The 19,109-nt window shown below is 37.7% G+C and overlaps 1 protein-coding gene across 9 annotated transcripts in view; it reads left to right on the top strand.

The window, feature by feature from the left end:
- Positions 1 to 19,109, top strand: part of dlg1 (MAGUK family member discs large 1) — a 281,985-nt gene that overhangs the window by 119,871 nt on the left and 143,005 nt on the right. For all 9 annotated transcript variants that reach the window (XM_089073511.1, XM_089073507.1, XM_089073506.1 and 6 more), the window contains one exon: positions 15,832 to 15,867. In XM_089073511.1, the coding sequence (XP_088929637.1) occupies positions 15,832 to 15,867 (36 nt within the window). The remainder of the gene's footprint in view (positions 1 to 15,831; positions 15,868 to 19,109) is intronic.

Below are 19,109 nucleotides of genomic sequence, written 5' to 3'. Positions count from 1 at the left end.
TTCACTAAATTCATTTTTAATGCTCGCTAACTTCCAATTAATTTCTTACAAAAACGAGGATATGTATCCGCAAATCGATGATAAATCGATGATAAAATATAAAATACATTTCTGCGATAGGTGAAAAATGAAAATAGAATGCGTTAATAATATAATAACGTAAATTGGAATTATTTTAATACGGCATGACATAACGGGGCGGCAGCAGCAGCAGCAGCAGCAGCAGCAGCTACATGATATTTTGTTATCGAAGCTGATGAAATTATCGAAAGTAAAATTGATATTTAATTGTTATTAATCGTTATTATAAAACGAAAATCGGCAGAATTTATCGGTATTGTTCCACGCGCCGGGGATGTAGCGCGAAAGATCCAGTCTCGCGCGTTAAATACGCGCGCGAGCGTAATCATAATTAATTGCGACTTGTTCACTTGCGCGGGCGGTATTATCCGATAATTTAGCCGCCGTTGGAAACGTTGGCGGGTGGGCGAGCGGAGAAATGTGAAAATATAAACTCTCCGAGTGTGTATATCGTCGTCGCGCAGCGCGATCGCGCGTGGAAGCGCATGCAAATTCCCGGGTTAATTAGAGCCGCATTACCACACGGTTCGCTGCGCCGTCATTGTCGGTCTCGTACGCGATATTACCTGGCTGGAAATGGCCCTCCGGCTCCTCTGTCCGCGTTTACCTTTAAAAATCCGCGTGAACCAAAAAGAACATATGACGCGACATATTAAAAAATACGCCGGCCGCCTCGCGAACGTACGAAAGCGGCTTTTATCACGACGCTTTTATCGCACACGCACGCACGCATTGATATCACACGCATTAATATGGCTTACGTTTATTAACACCTGTTTGCGCCGGAGACTCTAGGCCGGAAATGTAATACTAAATTACACGTACTCGGAATTTTACCACTAATAGTCGCGTTAATTTTAGAAATGTACAGGAAGATGTACAGGATATTTCAAAAGTGGAGGTCAATCGCCCCGGGAAGTGATTGGGGAAACTTGAAAAAACGAGGAATAAAGTTGATATGAATTTCAAATCGCTTTGCTTTCGAATTTTTTCGTCAAAATTGGAAGAAGGGATGAGATCTTTATGAGATTTATGACACAATTAAAGTTAAATAAAAGTTGCTTCGGTACTACACAGGATGCACCATGTGTGAAGATGCGGCTCGCTTAGCATCTCTTGGCAGAACTCGAGTTATATCTGTCTCTTCTTTCGATTTTGACAAAAAAATTTGAAGGTAAAGCAATTTCAAATTTCAAAATGAAAATGACGATACCTCAGAAACAAGATATTTTCGGACCTATGTTCACCTATGTTAATTTTCTTTCTTGTTTTTGAATCTCCATTCATCTCTGTGATCGACTTATGGAACATCCTGTATTCAATAAATAAGGATTTTTCTTTTTTATTATACATCTCAAGTACTTGTAGATTATAAATTCTCCTTGCACTTACTCTCGTGTACTTTCGTGTATTATCTTGGATTTAATGTATAGTCGATATCACGTGTATATATATATATATGTCTCTCTTATATTATATCTCTATTTTATATCTCTATATTATATCTCTATTATATTTCTCTTATATATATATATATATATAAGAGAGAAACTATAAGAGAGAAAGAGAGACAGATATATATATATATATATATATATCTGTCTCTCTTTCTCTCTTATAGTCATCCATACATTCACGCACAAGTGCGCATAAATTGCCTGTCGATACGGCGAATATATTTGCAGCCGCTCTCGGAAGCTGTGTCGCGCGCGGGAGATAAGAAGACGTTTAATCGAACGCCGGATTCGCGCGGTCGGGAAGCCAACGATTTCTTCGCGGTTTATCTTACCGGGATCGCGAGCTGGCCTTAACTTTATATATACGGTCGGACGACACGTAACGAGCGTAGTGAAGTCTCGTTCATTGGATTAAGCGTCGAGAAGCTGTTCCATTTTACTTCGCCATTAGCGCCAGCCGGGGCAGCAGCTTTATGGCTTCCCGGCGATCTCGTCGTCGTTACATTAATTAAGATGGAATCTGCTTTTCTTGGCCGATCAATCGTCGAGCAATTTTTCATTAATCGACAATCTGCACCCGCCACTTTGCGACGGACTTTGCTCTTTACAAAAAGAAACGTCCTGTCCAAGTGTAGTCTCCCTCTATTCATTTATCAACTCTCTTGGGTGTATCGTCTTTTGATAAATATCTGCTATCTTAATCGTATAGTAGAAATATGATTAAATTGAGTTATCGAGAAATCAAGTATTTATAAAAAAAAAAAGAAAAAATTTTTAATTGAAAATATTACGAATACCGTGAAAAAAGCACTGATAAAAAAATCGTGAAAATAAAATGTTAGATTTCTTTTATGTCTTTTAGAATTAATGTGAGCAATTAATAATTAAAATCGTGATTAAAATTTAAATTAACTGAAAGTATTAATATAATTAATGTTACGATTATTATCATAATATTGTTGGCTATTGTAATACATTTTTAAAAACTACTTATCAAACTTGTGTTTATTTGTGATCTTTCTTGTGTATATTTTTGATTAAATATGAAAAATCGTATATTTAAGAAATTTTTGCTGTGAATATAATGTTGTTCAGGAGAATCTGAGTACAATAGCGTTAACCAAAACCTAATCGAGGAATGAAAGTGATATCGAGGAAAAATGTGACTGTACAAAAATTGCCGCTCGCGCACACAATTATTAGTAACGACGTAATCGAACAAAGACACATCGCTTTCGTCATCCCTTTATATTTGTACGTTCGCTGATTGTTTGGATTTGATAAAATTCGATTGTGTTTCATCGCGTATACTTATTACCGCCGCGCAGAAAACAACAGAAACGGAATTATAAATCAACGTTGAGCGCGGAGAGGTGACGATAACGAATATCGAATTTGTGACTTCCAATTGCCGGATCATTGCGCCCTTTGTTAGCCATTCTCCTTTTATTATTGTCATCGTGTGTCTTCTGGGGCCACGAGGCGACACCGATAAATTCTCTTCCCTAGTTCGGGAAATGTCGAGCCGGCCTTCCGGTGACGGACGGCCACGCAGAAATTGACTGACGACGACGGCGAAACATCGAGACACGTGTCATTCGTTTAGGGAATATTCAACCGTAAATATTAACGCGACACACACACACACACACACACACACACACACACACACACACACACACACACACACAGTGCAAGCGGTGCGCATGCGCGATTTTTCGCGTTACATCCCGATATTTTATTTCGAGCACGTTGATAATGTAAACTATGACTCCATATTATGCGTAGAGTGCTTTTTGGACTCCCAATTGAAATTTAACTCATAATTTCTTGACTCTTATTTTTTATTGAATTTGAAAAAGCAATAATTAATTTACATTTTTTTTTTTACAATCCCAACCATATAAATGTCAAGATATTTACTTTTGTGTATTTTTTTTTATTTTATTTATATTCAGGCAAGATTATTATGGTTCTGCTTCGTCCACTCTCTTCGGGATTAATACTCTCAATAATACTTCAACATATTTCAACGAAGATTCACGGCGAACGTTGCGAGCAAAGGTATGCACCCCCGGCATTCGCTGTTTCATTTTAATGATCGGACTACGTCGCGGTATTAAACCGTGGACTTTGCGAATAAAAAAATACCGCGTGGATTGTGCTCTCGCCGAGTTTACTGGCTTTATGGAAGGGCTAGATTATGGAAACGGTGAAGACAAAGGACCACCAAGATCGTGTCGTAAAAAATGAATAATAAAAATAACGAAGACGCGGCACGCACGATGGAAATGACTACGCAGAAAAAGAATTAACGAGCATGTACTTTTAAGCCCTTGCGTATCTGTAACGACGCTTTTACATTTCCTTTATAACAGTCTTCTATAATCGTAAAGAAGAACACAGGCGCCGACACGATCGTAATCTGATATTAATTGGACGATATTGCAATTTTATCGAGCATTCCGACACAGTTAAATATATCTAAATGCATATGAGTTAAATTTCGATTTTATATATATATATATATATATATCGCATGATGTTGTCCTACATATTATAAATATTATAAGCTTTGATAACAAGTGAAAGAAATAAAATTTATTTAAAATCTTTATTACAACAAAAGTAATCAAAGATACTTTTTCTAACGATTAGTCTGGTCTTTACATTCTTGGCAATTCAAAAGATTTTCTTTGTCCCTTTTTCTATTTCACAAACTATTCTCGCAAGCTATTAAATTTTATTTTATTTTTTTGTATTTTTTGATCTCTCTCTCTCTCTCTCTCTCTCTCTCTCTCTCTCTCTCTCTCTCGTTTAATTAGTCGCAAATCAAAAAAATAGCATCGAACCTTTTAAACAAACGACAATTTCTCCAATAGATATTTTTTTATTTAATCTAGCTTGATCTTCTTCGGTATTAAAAATTTTTCCATTACTACTTTTTCACTAGTACAAATAAACACAATTGCCTTTTGTCTTTCAAAACATGCCAAAAATGTCAAATACTGCCTGTCGTTGAATCGAATCGACAATCGCGCGAATTTAAAACACTATATTTTTCAATTGACGGTTGTATTAAATGAGATGTCACGTATCCTGCTGAGGACACACCACGACTATGCGATAAATCCTATGACAGCGCCAAAAGCAGATTTTCCGCTTTGTTTTATTTTTTGAGATTTTTATGTATACCAACAAAATCGCTCGAAAATATGTTACGAAACGCGGGCCACGAACTGCAGTATCGTGTAGCAACATGTTGAAATTTATTGAAATATTTCGACGGAATATTTGCGATGAAAAGTCGAATGTTTAGAAATCCTGGGGGATTACTTATTATACTTATATTGTCCTTTATATGTCTTTTCGCAAATTAATTCTATGAATAATTAAATTTTGTATTCCCCCCCCTCCCAAAAGAAGAAGATCGAGATAAAAAAAAATTAATTTTCTGCTTTTCTGATATCGTTGCCAACTTCATGTCAGCAATAATTATAAATTTTAGTAATTATATATGAATATAATTATTTTTTGCTCTATTTATAATTATAAATTTTATCCGGAGATATCTAGAAAATTTTGATAATTGCTATAAAAACTTGCCTTAATTAAAATTATTTATTTTTTTGTGTCGTATCTTGCATCATTAGGAAACCATTTGATACTTTTTATTCAATCTTTCCGATAATTCGACTCGTCGATTATTACTCGAGGTGATTATTACAGCGTTTCTCTGCGATCCCTCCCCCCCCCTCCGTCCCCCTTCTCTCTCTCTCTCTCTCTCTCTCTCTCTCTCTCTCTCTCTCTCTCTCTCTCTCTCTCCTCTCACCTTCGTGTCGACCAAGTTTGATAATTAAGAAGCGACGAGACTGTTAGGATGTTTAAGCGGACAAAGTTGTTAATAATTTAAGCGGATGGGCCGCGATGCGGGCGAACGCCCATTTCACGATCCCGAAGAACAATTCGGTGTTTGCTCATCTACCTGATGCCGCAGAGGCGTGGCTCGGACCACGTCTATTAATTATTGCCAGTGACGCGTGTTTATAATTAAGAGATCGTCCCGACAGAGCCATTTCAGATACGGCGGTGTCGTAGCTCGTCCGTCATGGTTTTCTGCAAGAAAGTTCGATGTCAACGCGTTTTTCACTTCGTGCGTTTTGCATTCGTGCTCTCGTAAGCGTCATTGTTTTTCCGCTTGAAGCTGTCTTTGGACAGGACGGATCTCGCAAGACGGATTCCTAATGCGACTTACGAGAGACCTGCCACAACTCTCTGATTTGATTCTCTCTGAAAATCTAAGACACATATTTTTTTTTTTTGTATCGGCTTAATTTGAAATTCAAAGGGTGAAACGACCACTTAAACGCACTTTATTTTTATATTTGATCTATATTTATATTTGATCTCAATCAATAAAACGATGAGATGTGTCGAAAAATATTTTAGACAAAACTTTTATATAGTTCTTTATAATTATATTTAGATTTTTCAAAAATTTAATATTTTTCAAAATATTCCCATTGTCTATGACTATTATTTCTTGCGAAATTTTTCAACTTATTTCTCAAATGATTTTGTAAAATAATTTTATTATATATGGTTGAATTTGACATAAAATTTTCTTCAAGTTTAACTTTTTAGAAAATATTAAATTTTTGAAAAATTTGAATACACGATTATAAAATATATAAAGTAATCATAAAAGTTTTGTCTGAAACATTTTTCTATATATTTCAATTTCGTTGAAAATTGAGTGGGATCAAATATATGCGTCAGATTTGAAGGGTTTTATCTCTTGAATCTTAAATTAAGCCAATATAAAAAAATACATGTCTCTCAGATTTTTGTGTTGATTTTATATGTTTTAAAGAGAATCAAGTTGTGACAGTTGTGACAGGTTCCCCGTAAGTGATTTTTCAATCATTTTTGCGCGTGGCAACATAATTGACGACAGAGATACTGTGGAATAATTGCGCGCAATTAGGTAATTTTGGCAAACTAGGCAAAGGTAAACTATTATTGTAAATTCTTAGTCCGGGAATTCTTAGGGAGATATGCTCGAAAGCATCTTTGCGACACTAAATTTACGAGATGGTCTTGCAATTCTCGGCGCTCCTCGTGGCATAATTTTATTTACTGCGAGACACCTATGAAATTTAATCAACGTACGTAATTTCGTGCTTACAAAAGATTTTAATGACAATGACTCGAAATACCTCATGTAATTAAATTTGTCCTTGCTCGCGCGATAGAAGAAATTAAATCCCAATATAATAAAATGCGATCAACGCGGAAATATGTTCATCAATCTGACGATATTTGAAGAATGACGTATTAAATATGATCTATTAACCTTATAAACTTCATAAACTGTCATTAAATTTTTCATTGCAGATTCCTGAGCATAAAGTATACTAAAGTATACTAAATGTGTCTTTAAATTGAAAAATATTGAAAAAATATCAAAAGAATTCTCTTTTCTATATTTCTCTATTTATTACGTTTTCATCAAATCGAATAAAAAGGACAATGTTGAGCGATAAGTAGACCGAGGTATCAAAGTTAATCAGTAATCTGATTTTCCTGGCTCGTACGTCGTCGATCTAATCCCCTTAGCCATTAAATCGCTGACTTAGGCCGCGTGCTCGTAACTCGGACTTCCTGAGAAAAGCGCGTATCTCATATCTCAAGTAATTTAAGCTCCGGTCACCGCAAGCGTTGCTCTCCTTTTATTAACGATAAATCATAGCGACTTTTCAGGGATGAAAAGTGTACGGTGCCGGCAATAAAATGTATCGCGCCACATTCACGCCTCCCCCCCTCCCCACGCCTTGTTGCAGGATTTATTTCCGCGTGATTCCCTTGCTCCTGCACATTTAAGTACACCGATGTCATCATCGCATTGTTCGTTCCATAAATATTCGATGGTCTTTTCATGTTCTTCTTGTTACGAAATCACTCGTCGTCATCGTTTTTTTACCAGCTGCGCATTGTACGTCGAATAAGAGCGGTTAACGAATAGCGGTTAAACAATAGAAGCATCATTTGAAGAGGAACATGATGCTTCCAATTAACGAATTTGATTTTACTATATTCTTTCATTATTTCAATCAATAGCGCAAGGCTGACGCTTGTCAGAAAGATGGAAGTTATCAAAAATACATTCCGCTAATTAAAGAGCTCGCCGTACTTTTTGTAAACTTTTATCTGTGAGACGAACCTCATCGAGAAAAATGCGAAAAATTAAGTTTCGTGAGTCGTACATATATTTTACATAATGATAATGATAATTTTACATAAATATGTAGTTTATACGATAATTTAAATAAATTACACAATTTTGCAATGTTTGCAATGTTGCGTTTAAATACGCACGCGGAGCTGCGGATATTTGCGACTTTGTTTCCGCAAGCGTCGCAACGTATCGCGGGTGTGTTCCAAATAAATGTAGAGTAACGGATGGATTTAGTAATTTACGAAATTCATTCCGAATAGATAAAGACATACCTCGGGGGGAGGGTCATACCTCTCTTAGACGCGCAATTTATTTCACGGAGGGAAGAGAGTGGTCTGGCCTCACTTAAGATCATCCCCTTAAACGGCCGAAAGATCCTTCGCTCACGTAGCTTCTCTTTTCTCCAAACAGTCTTATTCGTGTATTCCCTCTCTTTTTATTCCCTCCCTTTCTCCCACATTCTGTCCGATTCGTAAGCCGGATTTACGAGCTCGTCTTGTCACGCGACGCTATCCGCTCGTGGGACGTTTTCCCGACCCGCTCCATGAATCATCTACGGTGAAGCCTTCCTTCTTTTCCCATGGATTATCCGTCAAAAATGCGGCAAATAAGCCGGAGGGGCGCCTCTCACCGCGTACACCATAACGTTTCGCCCAATGTAGTTACGTTATTCTGTCTAAATTAATAAAACGCGTAAATATTCGCAACGACTGGAAAATTGCCGCGTCCTGTATATAAATCGAAGCGAGCAGTAATTATTGCTCGCGCCGAACGTTCAAGCAACGTTATGAAAATGATGAATAATTTCCCAGTTTATTTTTGCACGATTAAATCCCCGACTTCGTTAAAGTTTTATCGCATATTTCCAGTTAGGATTCATCGAATTGTAATTAATATATTCTGACGCTCGTCTTAAACGCGGGTTGAAAAAAAAATTAGCATGAAATTTGATTAATTCGAAAAGCGAGAGATCGAAAAATTATATAGAAAAAGATAACAAAGGAGAAGTAGTTGTATTGCATAAACGAATGAAAAGCTTGGAATTTTAATACGTCGCGATATTTCCCAGGCGACCTCTAATTAGCAGACGTTCGTTCGTATCTTCTTTTTTACATTCCCGTTCAGTTTTAATTAAGGTGGTTTAACAACCATTTAATGCCGACAAAATATTAACTCTGGCATTAGCTTCTCTTAACATTGAATTTTTGTCGTACGGTTTAAGAGCGCGCTGCTAACCATCGCTGTTTATGTGAAATATAATCATGTTTAAATCAAATGTTTAAGAGTTCTTAAATTATTAACAGATAAAAAAAGTTTTTAATAAAGTTTTGATAATTAATTATATATAATTAACAATTACAATTATTTTCCTCGAAAAAAATTATAAGTTTGATTGAGCGATTTCCTCGCTTGTTTCCTCTTGCTTTTGACGTTCCGTTTAACTTTCACGGCTTGAAATAAAAAAAAAAAAGTGTATATTTTAGTCCGGGAAATCGGAAGCCTACAGAACCTTAAATAAAGATAAAACGTAATGCAAATAAGGGCTATGCATTTAAGCAGGGCGGAGGCCGCCGCGGGAGCTGAAAGTCGATCGGAAACGAGAAAACTTTTTCGCCATTGTTGGTCTACGTGTTTCCACCTCGCTCGATTGTCGAAAGTTACGAATGCACAGATTTGCCTGGAGCTCGCGATTAAATGCCGTGAGTGAGTCTACCTATCGATCTATTCATCGTCAAAGAATCGATACGAGACGCAAGACCGGAAAACCGGCCTGCATTTGCATTCGCTCAGAGTTCCGATATTAATTGGGAAAGCAATTTTATGCGACGCGACAACATTAAAAGCACCGTCCGAGTTATTAGAATGTGCATTTTAGCTTGGTATATTTGCAATTTGTTTGGAATAAAAATGCCTCGACTCGATTCCGACGTATCGGAAATAAAAGTTTTTACAACTCTAAGAGATTTTATTTGAATACTTGAATATTTCTAACATGGCGGTGTCATGTATTAACGCCAGTTAAAGTTTTACCTAATCTTTCGTAGAGAGAGAGAGATAAAAACGAAGCGAGATAACTCGCCAACCTGCATAACAGGAATTAATCGTGAATGTTATCGTAGCAATTTTCGTAATGTTTATAATGTTGTAAAAAAAAAAAAAAAAAAAAAAAAAACGGAAAATGACCGTAAACGTTCGGTCAACATCTCTCTCTGTGTTTGCGGATGTAGATAAATATAAAGATAAAGTATAAATAAACCAGGCACAATCAGCTCACTTACTCAACGCGAGAAAGAGAAAACGCCTCTGTAAAGTGTATCTTATCGATACCTTATATCAATACAGTACACATTATTGATAATCTTGCATAACACATCTTCAATAAAAGCGCCCGTTACAGCAAAAGAGAAAGGTCGCTGGTGAAAAAAAAAAAAAAATCTTCTCCATGGAGCAATATTCTCCTATTCGATTCGGCGTGATTCTCATTTATTTTCCAACATGTGCGTATCGTCTTTTCTCTATTTATCTATCTCGTCGACACGAATAACTGCTCATCGCGCCAAGATAAAACACTGGAAATGATTGATGAGCACGATGGAGATCTCACCGCGACGATGAGCTGTGGGCTGGTTTCCATTTTCGTGGAAAGAAACTCGATATTAAAAAAAAGTGTTGCTTGTTTATCGGGCGCGCGATTGAACGACCGATTTCCATAAATTTTAGCGACGTGTATATCGAACGTGCGTCGTAACGAACATTACCCAAAGTACAACGTTTCAACGTTGCCTCCGTGACGCCTATATTACTGTCATAAATCTAACAAGGCGGCCCGACATTAACTCACCGACCGCCGCCTATACTTCCGGCACCGGCCCGCCGACCTCCATGTCCGATAAAATGGTCGTTCGTACACTCCCTCGTATTATTTACGTCGATTTAATGAACCGCGTCGCCCGGAATCGCGGGCACCGCTGCGAAACGCTCCGCGAATTGCCCGTTTTCGGAAACAACCGCCGAATAGTCCATTTTTCAAATCTCTCTCGACGTAGCATCGCGATTTAAGATGCCGGGGCACGACGAGCAAAACTCCATATCTGTGCGTATCCAAATATACGTATATCTGTGCACGCAAATTTTTCTGTACACTTTTTGTATCACATCGGATATCTAAGTCTAATTTCAACGTTGTCTCTTCATGTAATCTACTAAAATAGTTTTGCAGAAACAAGTTGCGAAATTTTTATATAAAGCAAATATTGACAGCTCTGAACGACTAACATTGAAGTAGCTAATAATAAAAAAATACTGTATAAAAAAAGTCGATAAAATATCACATTTTATTAGTTATTTTATTGGTAATACAGGCGAGCATCTTGTCATTTATTCGCCTCACACGGTACTACTCTCTTACAGCAGAAACAACGATGGCGAAATATATTTTCCACGGCACGCCATGGGATATGGCGGCGTACTGTATTTCTTGTATTTCTGCACGCCACGTTTGTGCCACGTGTATTATTTGTGAAAAATGAAAATTTCCGAAATTACCCGAAATCACATTATATTTCGTGAAATATATGGCTATGACAAAGCCATAAATATACGTCTATATACGTAAACTGCATTAAGGGAGTTAACGCGCTTGGATTGTTTTCGAAATTATATTTTTCGCGCAGCTTTTATGGGCACTTAAAAATTCCACTGGCGTAATGTTGTTACACATTATGATGGTAATTGCCAGGTATTCACAATCGTATCATAGTTGACGCAACGCATCGCGTTGTTGCGCTGTAAATCGGCTTTATAAATCGAGAAGTTAATGCCTGCGCACGACCCAGATATTAGGATCGTTACCGTGTTGTATTTGAAAAACAGGTCTGCGTTTCAGTTGGTACTTCGATAAACATATCCATATTGTTATTTAATGGCGGCACGAGAGCGTGCCGCGTCAGCAATGGAGATTTTTACGGCGCGATCGAATGCTTCGCCGCAATAAAAACGACGTACGAGCCCCCCCCTCCCCCCCCGCACGCGGCAAACGCCGGAAATATTGTTCATATCGATTTAATAAAACGCCCCCCCGTTGTGGTGCACTTTAGAAATGGCGACTCTGCTTGCGAAGGGGTAGGAAGGGGGAATATTCCAGACGAATTTCCTTCCTACCGCGTATCTCATCATCGAGCATACCGTGCGGAAAATCGTTGCGACTCTTTTGCCGGATTTCTTCTTTCGCGGAAACAAATTCTTATATTTAATTGGCGAAATATCCGTGACGTGCACATCTCAAAAACCGCCATGTTATCGTCATGTCGCGTGTTTGAAACGGAAAAACGACGTGTAAAAACGTCGTTTGAAGAAGCAGTCATTTGCCTGTCATTTTTCCTCTCGACTTTTCATCGCGTGATCGCGCGAGCGACGAACCATCGAGTTTCCAGAAATAAATCTCGATGTTGCCGAGATTCGTCGTGGACCAGCGGAGTGGAAAATTGGACTACGTCACCGTGTTTGGTTCATGCCAACATTTCTTGTTTTTAATATTCAATAAACAAGGAATCTATATCCTGTCGCGGGATATTTTCGCGCGACTTCCGTCACGTTCATTTCGCGTGAGGCTTTCGGGGATCGAAGTGAACTTCGCGCGACGACACATTGACACCTAAATTTTTTAACGCAAATTTTTGAAGCTTTCAAGCCATTGGTACTTTGTGCCATGTTGCGAGAAGAGAAATTTTGACGAAAAATTTGTACGAGCCCGAATATAAATAAATGCATATTTTCGTACTGGTCTAATAAACAAGAGAAGCGTTCCTCGTGCGCAAACAAAATCCGTATGTTATTCAAACGTATGTGTTATTTAAACGTTATTTAAATTCAAGTTATCGTCCAGTTACTGTACACGCGAGAATAAGGTATATCGTACATACATGTGCGATCCAGTCATCGACCTGTTTGCTCATCCCGAAGACAATGGTACAATGGCGCTGCGTTAAACACATGCTACCACACAGATTCGTAATGGTGTTATGCCAGGCCGAGATACGTCTTCGTAACGACGATAATATGAGTCACTATTATTCGCAAAAGTTGCAGTGTAACATTACACTGTACCGAATCACCGTGCATTTTCTACATGAAAAAGCAGCGATGAATGCGAGCTTTCTATTAAGATAAACATGTGCGTAAAACGCATGTAATATCCATTTTTTTAAAAAGGCATGTTAATGTCGATACTCGAATATATCGAAATTATTGTTGTCGGTTGTTTTCCGTTTATGCCGATTTAATTCTCTCGCTGCGCTCCCTAAATATATATTTCCAATGTTTATGCCTATCCATTTTAGGGCAACGAATCTGTGAAGATTCAACTGCAATACGTTTTTTATAAATATAAATATATAAAAATAATCTAAGACAAGTTTCACGGATTTGTAACCCCATTAAAAAAATTTTGTGTCACTTACCGATCCGATGCGCAACAGCGGAGTGAATCTGCCACGTAGCTACGATGATTCTGTAACACAGAAACAGAACATTCAAATTATAGCACTCTAAATGAGATAGATATTTTACAAAATAGCTTTTACGTATATTGAATGTACATATTTGTTTTTTGAATTAAATATTCATTAAAATAATAAAATAATTTTCAATAGAAATCTTTATAGAAATAAAGGTGTGTAATATTTTAAATGTGTTTCTTCTTTCCCGGAAAAAAAAAACTCTAAATTTTAAATTATCGAAATTTATTAATCAGAAATAAATGTGAAATTGATTAATTTTATGTTGAGAAAGAAAATGTATATTTACCGCAAGGTTGCTCCGCCGATGCTCGATGCCTCTCCTAGGCCTCCTCCTCCTCTCAAGATGTCGGGTCGTCGGATGTCCTCGCAGCACAGGACACTCGCGAATTATTATAATCGCGCGCGGACTAATTTGAAATAAAAGTTTGCAATAAAAGTCTTTCAGTCTGGTCACTTGTGTGTTGACACTCCCGAAGCAGACGGCGCGATGAACTGGCTGCAGTTCGTTCATTCACTTGAAAATCGGCGACGGAAAAATCGACGGTCGATTAAAAAAAACTGACCAATTAATTTGCCACATAAAGAGCCATTGAACGACTCGTGGCTATGCTGTGTTAGTACATTATTAATAACAGTAATATTATCCAATGTTAATATTAATATTATTAATAACGGTGCAACGGGTACTGTTAGCTTCTTCGTCTTTGGGATTCCGTTGGGCAACCCAATGGAATCCCTCGGAATACTGAGCCCCTCTGCCACGTCAAGGCCGTACCCATTGGAAGGGGTTATTGTTTATAAAAATTCATGAATAAATCAAAGGAATAAATCAATTAAATATATATATATATATATATATATATATATATATATATATATATACTTTGTTAGAGATTCGTCATTTTGATATTCTTACGAGTCGTTAATTACGCGCGTTAAGAAGCGAATTTACTATTACATTCATAAGATACATAACACGATTTAGTATCATTGAAGAAATGCGAAGAAATACGGAATGATGCGTACTGCGACCTACCCCTACGAACACCGGTGAGACATTGATAGCGCGCGGAGCGTTTGTAAACACGTGACGTATCAGCCGCGGCACGTAAACTCTTAACTAAAACAACAATAGTTTGGCTATTCATAAATTCAACACAAATCAAATTTAATTTCCACGAGTAACGTTATAACATCTCTCGATAATGAAACATTAAATAATAATAATATAATTGTTATATTTTACTGTCTAAATTTCTATCGTCATATACTTTTGCTCTTTCATTTAGAGTGCATTTGTGCTTTGAACGCTTGTGCGCTGGAAACATTGTTTTAGTTTTCGTGAATATGAATAATAAAAGTAAAATGATGCTTATGGCGCATGAGGCGTCCGAAACGAATACACTCTTAATAGACTCGTTACAATTTACTTGAGATACGTACATACGTATATAGATATATATATATATATATATATATATATATATATATCTTATATATTTTATTTGTTTATAATAAACGATTGATACAATAAACACTAACTATACGTATTACAAAATGCAAATTGCACTTACATAAATCGATGAGAATTTCAAAGCAGAGAAGCAGGAAAGCAGCATTCCAAGAAAATTTATATTGAAGATACTCGAATTAGATCATATTAAAAAAAGCCCTTCAGAATACGTAGCCTTTCCGTCATGTTAAGGCAATACCCGTCGTTTACAAAAATTAAATTATTACTATGCTTCAAAAGATAGATAAGCGATTGATCGGTGAATACGAGTCAGTTTCCGCCGCCCGGAATATTCAAATAACAAGTCGCCTTTTGATACGCCTATAAATCCGACAAACTCATAACTGCGCGAGTTATCAACGTTTATTATAACGTGCATCGTAAGGTGTTCTGAACATCATTTAGAATTCGTCGGGACTTCGATTCGAAAAGAAAATATGAAAATGCGGAGCGACACGTAACACCACCTGTCCGCACGAGCGATGGTCGGTGATTGAATGATAACGTGTTGCGCGCGCAACATACACTATAATACCCGTCGATTGTAAACAAAGTACCAAGGCCGCGCGCCTATCTCAAACATAAAGGTTTCAATGTTTATAACAAAATTTATATACAGTATAAGGTATACATCTTTCCGTTGGGCTTTACTTACACGGAGGAAATATCCAGAAACAGGATAAATATTAAATTTTGGAAGTGAAAATTCGGAGTAACGTTAGTTAATATTAGTAATTGTGTGAGATTTTTTTAGTTTAGCAAGATTATATAATATGTGATGTGTAAATATTTTATATAAAAATATATAATATTAAGAAATAAGTGGCGAAGCGCGAAGCGCGCGTTTTGTACTGTTTCTAGTAAAAAGAACATTTGAATAACCATTGTACGATGACAATAATATTATCGTATAACGTATACATATATATTTATATAACAATAATAGTATAAGCATTAAACATTATTGTTTTGTCAGTCCATCCGGTAATGGTATTTCTCTGACTGGACGCTTTTTTGTTACAGAGTCATGACAGCTGGCAGGGACACGATAGTGACCAGGTGAGCAGGTCGATGCATGGAAAACGCTTGCGAAAGTACAATTTGCATTAACACACAGCCCTCTTCCCTCTTTCCCGAGGACCTCCCTTTCTGTCGTTTTCTCTCTTCTCTCAGCCCTCTCTATCGCTCGCGCACATTTGGTGCTCGCTACTTTCGGAAAGGCACGCTGACTCTGTGAGATCCTTTCGCAATTTGCATGTTGATGTGCTAGTCTCTCGCGCCGAAATGCCATGTTCATTCGTTTTCACCAGGGATCTGTATGTCGCATGAAATTTTCCAAGCAGCGGCAGAATGCAAATTGCACTGCTCTTTCACAACACGACTTTCTAATTTCTCCCCTCCCCCCTTCCCCTCCATTGTGATTTTTTTCGTAAACCTTTTTTACAACACGCTTCCGATAACCGTAGAGCCATTGTTATTGCCGATATTTTTGACGATGAAATATGAAAAACTCGCTTCTGCGATATCAAAAGTGTAATCTTTATCATCACCTCTTTATTCCGAAAGAATATCCAACCGGTTTGTCAAAACACTTGCACATTTCGCTTTCGTCTTGAATCTAAAAAAGAGGAAGACTACGAATCTTGTTTCTGCATTTTCTATTCTATAATTCGTTATTATCTATTGAATAATTAATTAAAATCGATAGACGTTATAAGTAATCGACGCACGCGAATTAATAAAAATCGGGCTAGGCTGAAAAGAGAAAAGAGCGATTTGCATAGCAGTTGCAATTTACAGAGCCCTTATATCGTCGGCTGGTTCGTATTGCATTATTAAGAAGATGCTGAACGAGCAAACTCCGACGACATCGTTTACACATCATATGCACATCTAAGCATACACAGATCATTTATGTATACATACATACATACATACATACATACATACATACACTCATACAAATGTATTTCTGCACACACAGATATAAACCTAACTTTACGATAGTGTACCAGCACTCATATAGTACTTCTCTGTTCATTTTTCCTTCCACAAGCTTCCGAAATCATGCTTCGGAGATCTTAAAATATTCTTATATATTGAATAAATATGGGTGGATAGTTTCTATTTGAATACACAACTTTTATTATTAGCTATATCAAGTGAATAAGTAATTTAGTAACAGGAAACTGTAATATAGAAATTTTTCTTGTTTTTTCCCTATCGTTTTACAGCTATCCATATTTATTTTGATAGTTGTTCTCTCTAAGAAAAAGATTTTTTTATTCAAATTAAGGAAAGCGAAGAAATTAGATAAATGAAGAAATGAAATACGAAATGTATGTTCGGTCGATTAAACGAACGAGAGTCCAGCATCTTCTTAAGGACGCAGATGTTTAATGACGTTTATACGCCTGCAAAGAGAGAGAGAGAGAGAGAGAGAGAGAGAGAGAGAGAGAGAGAGCGGCGCGGCTTGCGAAAATATTTGTCAGATCGAGAGAGAACATCACGGCGCGCGATGTGGCCTGATGATCGATTCTTGATCACGTCGCGAACATCACCGTCGCAGCTGACGTTGACACTTTCTCGCTCGAGCCGAGTCTCTCCGTGCAATGCGTCCGCAGATGGATGCGAATTAATTAATTCCTTATTGCGCGCGCCGTACCTGACGCATGATTGCTTGATTAAACGCGATAACGCAAACCCACTGAATTACACGCGAGGAAATTGAACGCGCGTTACACTGTGATCTCTCATGCGGGCTGTTTTGACATTCCGCGAGATACGTCGCTTCGGCTTGGAAAAATGGAAAAAAAAAAATTAGAAAATATTTGAATAAATATTTAAGACGTGTGAAAAATGATAAAATGATTCATGATATGAGACTTTTTTAAAAAAAATTTTTTTCGATTGTGTGTAATGGATTTTATTTTTATTTAGTCTTACACGTTTCGTAGTGTTCACGTTTTATACCCTTCTTATCGGTGTAACGTGGCAACGTAGAAAATTTATACGTATGTAGATTGCGGGAGCATTTCAGATCCGTCCTCCTGATAATCCAATAGTAGTCCGCGAAACGCCCTTGGAGGAGGATAGACGGAGACACTTTAACAATGACGCGATGTTGAGTGTGATTTAGTACGGCGTCTAATCGGATCTGTCTCTTAGTTAGCCTCTGCTGTATCTCATGCTGTCGTTGTTTCTCACCGGCACTGAGGACACTTGGGCCATTATTGCGATATTGTCGTACGTCGAATTTGTTGCTCGCCTTGTTCTCGCAGGATTCCTTCAGCCGCTCCACTTCAATAAGCGACTTACCTTAGTTTATTATAGCAAACTGTATTTGTAATAATTGCGATAGAAAGGATAGCGCTAATTTCCCTACGATGCGACAATAAAGATTGTCGCAAGATTTTCAATTATCAGCGTTAATTTAATAATGGACTCAATTAAGTGAAAATTATAGGCACGCTATGATGAAAGAGAAAGCGTGATAATAATTGGAGGGTCGCGTCGTAAATGAAAATTGCGCGCGTCCGCCGCTCGGTCCGTCGTAGCTGGTTGACACTTTGGTTGGTTGGCGTTGCGAACATGTGACATTACGGTATATAAAAATGTGTCGCTTGATAAGTTCTTCTTACTCTAGGCACTCTAGCGAACCCGGTTGTTGTTTTTCAATGGTCTCTCTCTCTCTCTCCGAAACTCTCTGGAGAGAGAGAGAGAGAGAGAAAGAGAGAGAGAGATGGTGCTCCGGTCGTCTTCTTGTTTCGGATATCCTACAATACGCGTCATCTACCGCGTCATCCAAGCTCCCTTCGCGAGATTCTATTCTCTCTCTGGAAGCACAAAGCGCATCGCCCAACGTCCTTTGTTGTCGCGCATCGACTTCATCTCACCACCCTATGGGTTTTGCGCGCTTTCTCTGTCTCTCTTCTCCCTCTCTCTCTCTCTCCCTCCCTCTTTTCCTCTTAACACATTCTTCCTGCTTTGTGGAAGGTCTCTCAAAGGGATTGGTCTCTCCTTCTGGAGTCCTCTTTGTTTTCCCGCGAACAAAGTTTCCCCCTCCCCCTCCCCCTCCCCCTCCCCTTGCTTTTCTCGAATCCCGATCGTCTTGTCATGCTCTAACTATCACTAGCAAACTCCAGAGCTCATTGTTGAAGAGTTTCACTGCGGCCACGACGGTAAATGTTTTCTATTTCACATCTACATTTATCTATTTATGTGTGACGGTGATTACGCAATATGGATTTTGGATTTTACATAAGTTCCAATTGGAACGTTTCAAATTGGATTTTGCTTTG

The sequence above is a fragment of the Pogonomyrmex barbatus genome, unplaced genomic scaffold (genome assembly GCF_055798465.1).
Source record: "Pogonomyrmex barbatus isolate J1 unplaced genomic scaffold, ASM5579846v1 scaffold15, whole genome shotgun sequence".
Taxonomy (NCBI): Eukaryota; Metazoa; Arthropoda; class Insecta; order Hymenoptera; family Formicidae; genus Pogonomyrmex; species Pogonomyrmex barbatus.
This window is presented reverse-complemented; position numbering and strand designations above follow the sequence as displayed.